The sequence below is a fragment of the Fragaria vesca genome, linkage group LG3 (genome assembly GCF_000184155.1).
Source record: "Fragaria vesca subsp. vesca linkage group LG3, FraVesHawaii_1.0, whole genome shotgun sequence".
Taxonomy (NCBI): domain Eukaryota; kingdom Viridiplantae; phylum Streptophyta; class Magnoliopsida; order Rosales; family Rosaceae; genus Fragaria; species Fragaria vesca.
In genome coordinates, this window is record NC_020493.1 from 14,755,465 (window position 1) to 14,764,278 (window position 8,814).

Genomic DNA, 8,814 nt, shown 5'->3' on the forward strand with positions numbered 1-8,814 from the left:
AATGTTTCGTTGACCATAGTCTGAGACTTTAGCCGACGATATTCGTGGACTAAAGTATGTAATAAAAAATTAAAAAAATAATTATAGCCAACGAAATATAGTCTGTTTCGTCGGCTTTAGAAGTGTTTAGCTGAAGAAACATGCCATAATTCGTCGGCTAAACCTTTTAAAAAAATTAAAAAAAATTAAAAAATACAATAGCCGACGAATATCTTCGACTAAAGTATATAAATATCGTCGGCCAAAGTTGTTGGTTTTTGAAAAAAAAAACTGTAGAAACTTTCGGCCACCTCCAATCACCACCAAAATTTGACAGAATCTTCCTCTCAACATTTCGAACAACTTTCTAGAAGAAGTCGAAGCCCAATTCTAAGCCTAAACAGGTCAATTGAATCAAAATATAAAAATCCCCAATTTTAAACCCTAAAAACTTCAAATCTTCGATTCTCCTCACACACACCAAATTGAGCTACCAAATTCTAAGGGAATGTAGTACTAATCAAACTCAATTTATACATATATAGAACTCACCAAATGGTGACCTGAGGAAGGAGAAATTCGATCGACACTGAATCCGAACCGACGGAGTTTTAGAGCTCGATTTATCCTTCAAGGCAGCGCCACTCGATGCACCACCTGTCCAGCAATGAAATAGAGACGACGGCGAAGCTTTTGGGACAAGTGTGGCGGTCTCCGGTGGCTTGACGGCGGAGCTAGGCCGAGAAGAAAATCCGGCAGGCAAAACAGTAACTTTTTCTGATTTTCTGACTTCTTACCATCCACATCCGATAAAACTCCAATATAAAGAACTTTACCTGACGAAATTCTTTATTTTCGTCGGCTAAACTGTTTTGAAAATTTTGGTTGACCGCCAAAATTTTTTTTACAATAGCCGACGAAATCATATATTTTCGTCGGTTCAAGTCCTTTGAAAATTTTGAAAATATTCCCCCAAATTTGGTTTGCCGCCAAATTTTTTTTTCGACTTTAGCAGATGACTTTTCATATATTTTCGTCGGCTAAAGTCCTTTGAAAAATTTCCTCCAATTACCGCAAAAAAATTTGACCTTAGCCGACGACTTTTTTAATATCTCGTCGGCTAAAATCTATAAATTCACGAAAACGCTCATATCTCCCTCTATATTACGTAGTTTGGTCAAACCTTCCACACGAAAAACTTTCACGTAGATGAGACGCAACCGCCTATATAAAAATTTTGAGACATTTACCTTCCGACGATAGGGCTCCCCATAGGGAATAATAACGGTAAATAGGGTTGACCGCTACTATCAGCACCGAGACTTTACCCAATTTACGTGATTTTTGAACCATAGCCGTATTTCACCATTCTGAACACATCTTATTTCACGAGATTTTTGCTAATTTTGCTTCCTATGTAGAGTTGGTTAACAAAGTTGTGTAACCTACTAAACAAGTTATATAACATTAGTAGACACGTTGTGATTCTGATGACTAAAATTCACAAACCAAAATTCGACTGTCAGATATGATCATTATGACGAAAGATGTCTATGGTAAAAAATTCAACTGGATCCGACAACGTTAAGGGATCGATTGAAACGGTCAACCCTAATCCATCGTCACTTATCACATGAAAACGCTCATATCTCCCTCTATATTATATAGTTTGGTCAAACTTTCCACATGAAAAACTCTCATATAGATGAGACGCAACTGTACATATAAAAATTTTGAGACATATACCTTCCGACGATAGGACTCCCCATAGGGAATAATAACGGTAAATAGGGTTGACCGCAACTATCGGCACTGAGACGTTACCCGGTTTACGTGATTTTTGAACCATAGCCGTATTTCACCATTCTGAATACATCTTATTTCACAAGATTTTTGATAATTTTGCTTCCTATGTAGAGTTGGTTCAAAAAGTTGTATAACCTACTAAACAAGTTATACATCATTAATAGACACGTTGTGATTCCGATGACTAAAATTCACAAACCAATATTCGACTATCAGATATGATCATTATGACGCAAGATGTCTGTGGTAAAAAATTCAACTGGATTCGACAACGTTAAGGGCTTGATCGAAACAGTCAACTCTAATCGGAAATAAGAAAACTACATTTTGAAGCCCTAAACGGACTCGGATGGCCAAAAAGGCCCATATGTCATGGCAAAGCGATGGGTTTGACTCGTAGGGCCGTTACGCTTCCAAAAATGTATCACAATAGTCAATCGGACACCGAACGCCAAATCTGCAGCATACCGGGTTTCGACTACTCTACATCAGAGACGTTACCCGATTTACGTGATTTTTGAACCATAACCGTATTTCACCATTCTGAACACATCTTATTTTACGAGATTTTTGTTAATTTTGCTCTTATGTAGAGTTGGTTCACAAAGTTGTGTATTTGTTTAAAACCTACTAAGCAAATTATACAACATTTTATTTTTTTTCTTTTAGCCGACGGCCGACGACTTTTTTCGATAATAGCCGATGAGATTTTTTTTCGTCTACTAAAATATTTTAGCCGACGAGTAAAAACTTTGGTCGACGAAGGAAAAATTTCGTCGGCTAAAGTATAGTATAGCCGACGAAAAAATTTCTTTAGCCGACGAAATTTTAAATTAGCCGACGAAAAAATAATTCGTCGGCCTGATTTTTTTATTTTCTTCGGCTAAAGCCTTTCTTCTGGTAGTGGGATCTGGGTCATACAATCTTATCGTTGCTTTGCTATGAGCCTTTGAGTTGAATTGAAATTTTGTGATTAATTGCGTAGTCATCTACTCATTTGCAATGTCAATTCTTTGATTAAGAGACTTTTAGCTGATTTTGTTCTTCTTCTCCATTACCTGAAATATATTCTACAATTATATGTTTTAAGATGATCGAAGTTCCATACCTGTCTTGATGTGGATGAGATATATGTAATGGGATGATCATTGAATTGGATTTTTTTTTTTGTAAAGCAATCGGTTCTGATATCCCACATCAAACCTTCTCAAGATTCTATACTTAGATCATGGGAATGCTCCTCCTGATTTCCTCCCCCATATCAGTTCTCTTTTTGGTCTCAACGTGGTGTTAGAGATGATGTTTGCTGAGTTTATTATAACAAGGGCAAAACTGGAAAATACAGGATAATTTTTAATTGCTGGGTCGATTAAGAAGTTTGTTGGGTACATCTAGCAACACCCTATATATTATGTTCCTTTGGAGATTTCTTCCTGTATTTAAATCCAGGGAATGTTAAATACCATTATTTATTCCAAAGTCCTCAGAAAAATTGAATAATACAAAACAACAAATTATCTTTAGACAAGGTCTCTGTGTATTTTGGTCCATCTGCAATACGGATATAATTTGATTGAAAGTTTCAAACACTGAATTTTGTGCAAGCTCTTCCATCTATACTGACTATAACTCACATTTCCCGTCTCGATCAATAGTAATATATTGATACGACTCATATGAGCAATAATTCATTCATCGAATTGTATGTAATTGATTATGTGTATTTTTATACACGTAATTATTACTTAAACACTAGGATTTAGGTAATCTTTAAGTTAATTATAATGTAATTAGTCTAATTTTATTTATTTGTGGGAACTAAGTAGAAATGTGTCACACCTCAATTTTCGAAGGATAAATTTCAAAAATTTGGGCATGATATAACTCACAAAAACACTCCTAAAACCTGATCAACAACTTCCAAACTAAACTCAAAACAGGAAATGTAAATATCAACAAACTTCATCACTGAGTTATACATTACATCTCCTTAATTACATTAACTTCAAAAGTCTAATAAAATAAGGACGCTCACATGCGCTTAAAAAAACAAACTGAATAATATACGTATAAAATGTACATAATCTAAAACCCAGCTATTATGCCTCTGCCTCAACCCTTCTGATCATCACCTGTAGGTCTAACCTTTACACCATAAATTCGTCCACCGGGTTGTAAACAACAAACCCGGTAAGCTAAAAAGTCCGTACGAGTAACTCTTAAAAATAACTCAACCCAAACTTCACATAAAAATAAAAACGGAAATTCATGCTTAGAACTTAGTTCAGGAATCGCCTCAAACAAGAAAAATTCAAAAGGGAGTAAATAAGAAAACACAACAATTTTCAAAACAATCTAAAATCATAAGTGAATCCTGCAAAAAAGATAGTTCAGGAATTTAATTGACAACAAATAAGAACAATGTTAAAACCACATTTTCAACACTTTTACAAATAACATGTACCCATGAGTCCTGAATATTAATAAATACCTCTCATGACCTACAACAACAATTTGTGTACCCATGGGTCCCAGATACCATAAGGTATCTCCCATGACCTACACTGACAGACGGACTAGAGCTTTATTCCTAACCGCAACCAATCACCCGGCCAAAGACTTGGAACCCGGTTTGACTGTCCAATAACAAATCACAAAATAAAAATAGCATCATAACCGTAACCAATCACCCGATTAAAATCTTGCTGGAACCTGGTTTGATTATTTACACAACATTTCACCTAAGGGTAGAATCATTATAATCGTAACCAATCACCCGATTAAAGGCTTGGAACCCGGTTTGATTATCTAAACCACAAATCACAATATAATAAAATCAACATCAACAACCCAATAGCACATCATAAAATTATATTATTCCACATAGATATATTTATATGCACAAACCTAGATATCCCCACAAAAATCATCTATCAGTAACCAAAAACATTACGACCACATGAATCCTTAAAAAAATAATCATATAATAGGAAAACTTATTTTAACTTACCTATGAGCCGTTGGCGATCAAGCTCATATATTTTAAAATAACAAAAAAACAAAATTTTTAAATTATAATCATCATAATCATCATCAAAATCTTTATCAAAAATCAATCATCATAATAATTATCATCATCATCATCCTCATCATCAAAATCAATCATCATAATAATTATCATCATCAAAATCATTATCATCAGAAACAATTGGTTCCAAGTGAACCTTGGTGAGATGTTACTCACCTCGATATCCCGCCGCATTTCCGCAAAACACAATAGCCAAGCTAAACCACAATCTCACAAATCACCTAAAATTACACAATTAAAAACCTTAGTAAAAACACAACAAGGATCAAAATACCCTTAACTTAAAGGTTGCCCCTAAGAAGGGCAATCCTTCCTCCAAGACCTCCCAAGGTCATTGGACACTCAACAACAACCATACTACCTCAAAGATCAAACTTTCTAAGTTTCCAACCTAACGAACACCATGAACAACTTAGCACCTAAGATGCAAAAAACTAATTAACACTTAGCCTTCACACACAATCAACACACTAGCAACTACAAGGACTAGCTAACACAGCAACTAAAGCTCTCACACTGCCCGGACACACTCCCACACGCCGCCATAGGCGGCGGCGAGTGAGCCTCACACGCCTCCACCAAACTTCAAAATTTGGGGAAACTCATAACATGAAACTTGTAGATTGAAGCATGGTGAACAACTTTAATACCTGAGGTTTTAACCAATTCGGCCAGGATCGGCCGGAAAAAGCCCCGAACACCACACTGAAACCAAAGTTCCAAATCTGCATAACCGGGGTTCAAACACTCAAAAACCTGATTCAATCTATGCCTAGTCATAACCAGAATGAGGAGAGGACCAAAACTCACCTATGGTTGCCCCTCGTTGCCACTGAAATCGGCAGTTTTTCGGCGAGACAGCAGCAGCTCCGCCGCTCCGTGGCGGCTTCTAGGCAGCGAGATGGCGAGCAAGATTACCCCAGAAATGGAGAGGGCGTCCGTACGAGTCCAACGGAACCGGCGGCGTCCAATTTTGTGGACGGATGAGAGAGAACTCGACCGGAGAAGAAAGAGAGTGTGGGAGGGTCGGGAGAGAGGAGAGAGAACCCAGAACTGGCTGCTGCAATTATAGGGTTTCCAAAAATAATTCTCATACATTTTTCTACTTATACCCTTTCCAAAACCGGAAACTAACTTCCTCTTACCATAATTTTCTCATACGACATCCGTTTTAGAAGTGCCGCATGTCTACGAACTCGTATCGACAAACTCTACAATTTTCAAGCAGGAAGTTTTCGAAGATAACTTACGAAAAATAAAGTCAACTTTGGGCCTCTTAAAACTCAAAGCACCTTAAAATTTACTCTCGAACTTCAACTTCGCATAACCAAATAAGAATTTCTATAAACATTCCTTCACTAATTCCTGAAATAATACAAGGAAAATTGATATGAAAATCTAGGGTATTACAATCTACCCCCCCTTAAAGGAATTTCGCCCCCGAAATTCAAAGATACTAACCCAAAAACAACTTGGGGTACTTAGCCCTCATGTCCGACTCTAACTCCCAAGATGCATCACCCTCATCATGGTGACTCCAACACACCTTAACCAAATCGACTTCCTTCCTTCGATGCCTCTTGGTTGATCTATCCATGATTCGAACCGGTTCAACAACAAAGGTTGCATCCGCATTCATCTTGATAGTACTATAGTCAATCACATGTGATGCATTCGGAATATACTTCCTTAACAAGGACACAAGAAACACATTGTATACCTCGGACATGATAGGAGGTAAGGCAAGCCAATAAGCCAAATCTCCTACTTTCTCCAAAATCTCAAAAAGCCCTACATACCTTGGAGCCAACTTCCCCTTGCCAAATCTCACTACTCCTTTTGTAGGTGAGACCTTCAAGGACACATGATCCCCAACATTAAACTCCACTTGCCTTCTCTTCAAATCGGCATAGCTCTTTTGTTTGCTTTGCGCCGTTCGGATCCTATCTCGGATAATAGAGACCTTCTCAATCCTCTCTTGAACAATATCAGGACCCAACAGCTCACTATCACCCACCTCTGCCCAACAAATAGGAGATCTACACGGTCTTCCATAGACGTGCCTCATATGGTTTCATGCCTATACTAGAGTGATAGCTATTGTTGTAGGCAAACTCAATCAATTGGAGGTGATCCTCCTAACTTCTCTTGAAGTCCATGACACAAGCCCTCAGCATATCTTTTAACACCTGATTTGTCAAGACCCACCCCAAATTATACCCTAAAACCTGGAGTAAGTCATGCGGGGACCACCTCCAAGGAAAATTTACCGAAAAATTCGACATAACCTCCCTTGAAAATGGACAACCCTATCCTGAAAAATTCAGATAACACTCCTATACCAACACATCCAACCTCAACACCTAGAGCCACCCGCTCCCCCACCACACACAAAAAATAATATCATCTTCTAATCCAACACATAAATATCCAATTTATATCATACACCATCCTTTGGATATCTCCCAAATTAATAAAAAAAGACTTAGCACACAACTGAACCATTGTACAAATAATCCCAAGGTAATCAGAGCTACTAATCACTAGCAAAAGCAAGAAAATATGGTAGTAGGTTAACAGGTAACCTACTGATGAAAGGTGGAAGAGATGTGGGTGACTATGCCTCACCTCTGACTAGTGTCAACCCGAACTCTGCAGACTGGGCATTTTAAAACGAAAGGCCCAGGGGAAAACATTCGAAACCGTTAGAGTGAGTGGACAAAAATAAATCAATAAATAAAAATATTTATGCATTCCCATTTTAATTTCCAAAGAAATTATGCTGCATGCGACAGTTTAAAAACTGGCAATTACATGACTAGCTCCGGCTAGTTTCCAAAACTCAAACAAATGAAGCCTCTCAGGCTAAAGTAATATGTATAAATATGTATGTATTTACACTCGACATACTCCTTGTACGAATTTTAGGAAGGAATCAGAAAAATAGAAATTCGTACAAGGCTATTACGCTTGCGTCTAACGCTCACGTCACACCATAATAGAATTTTACCTCATTATAGCGGAAAAGCACGTGTGTATATATATACGTGCATATTCCCTATATAAATTACTAAATTTATATAGGGCTACGACGATTGCGTCTAACGCTCACGTCACTTTACCTCATTATGGCGGAAAAGCACGTATAGCTAGCTAGCATTTATTTATATACATATTATCCTCATAATCATCCATATATGAATATATACTCACCAAAATTCGCAATTTCGGTCATTCTCGAACAAAAGAAAATATTCATCAATAAATCATTTGCATGCACATTATTTAAAACAAAAATTCACTCACAAATTAGGCCTAAGCCTGATGTCAATCCGAGGCCTCTTCTGCTCGAGCCTCCTCACGTCCTGATTCAAATATAATATTAATTTCCCAACCAAAAATCCAAAACTTACACAAAATAGACATAATTAAACGTGAGCCTTAAACACACTCATCCTTGACCAACTTCGCCATTCTTAACTCAATATGGCCCAAACTTCACCAAACAAACCGGCAGCTTTAATTCAACATTCTACGGATTATACGATTTTAATCCAACGGCCGGATTCTACCTTAAATAACCGCCTAGATTACTAAGCTTTAAAAATTCCCAAACCTATCTAAAACTCCTCCAAAAATTCTAAAATTCACATCAATAACTCCCATTAATATAACCAATCAAAAACCATGAAAATCCCCTAAACAACGACGGCTGGAGGCCGACTCCAGCGACCTCCAATGCTTACCAAATTTTAACAGCAGTTTCCTTTCAACTCCCTCTACAACTTTCTTAACTAGCACAACACCTAATTTCAAGCCTAACTATGCCAATCGAACAAAAACATCCAAGAAAACCCTAGAGCTCCAACACCAAATATCTTCTTACCTAGCTCAAGAGAGGGTGAGACCTTTGGAGGGGTTGCTGCACGGGAGGAGGGCTT

General features: G+C 37.4%; 1 protein-coding gene across 1 annotated transcript; it reads right to left on the bottom strand.

The window, feature by feature from the left end:
* Positions 1-6,329: 6,329 nt before the first annotated feature.
* Positions 6,330-6,941, bottom strand: LOC101301180. Its single transcript, XM_004295777.1, has one exon. It carries the CDS (start codon positions 6,939-6,941, stop codon positions 6,330-6,332), a length of 612 nt encoding a protein of 203 aa, XP_004295825.1.
* Positions 6,942-8,814: the final 1,873 nt, after the last annotated feature.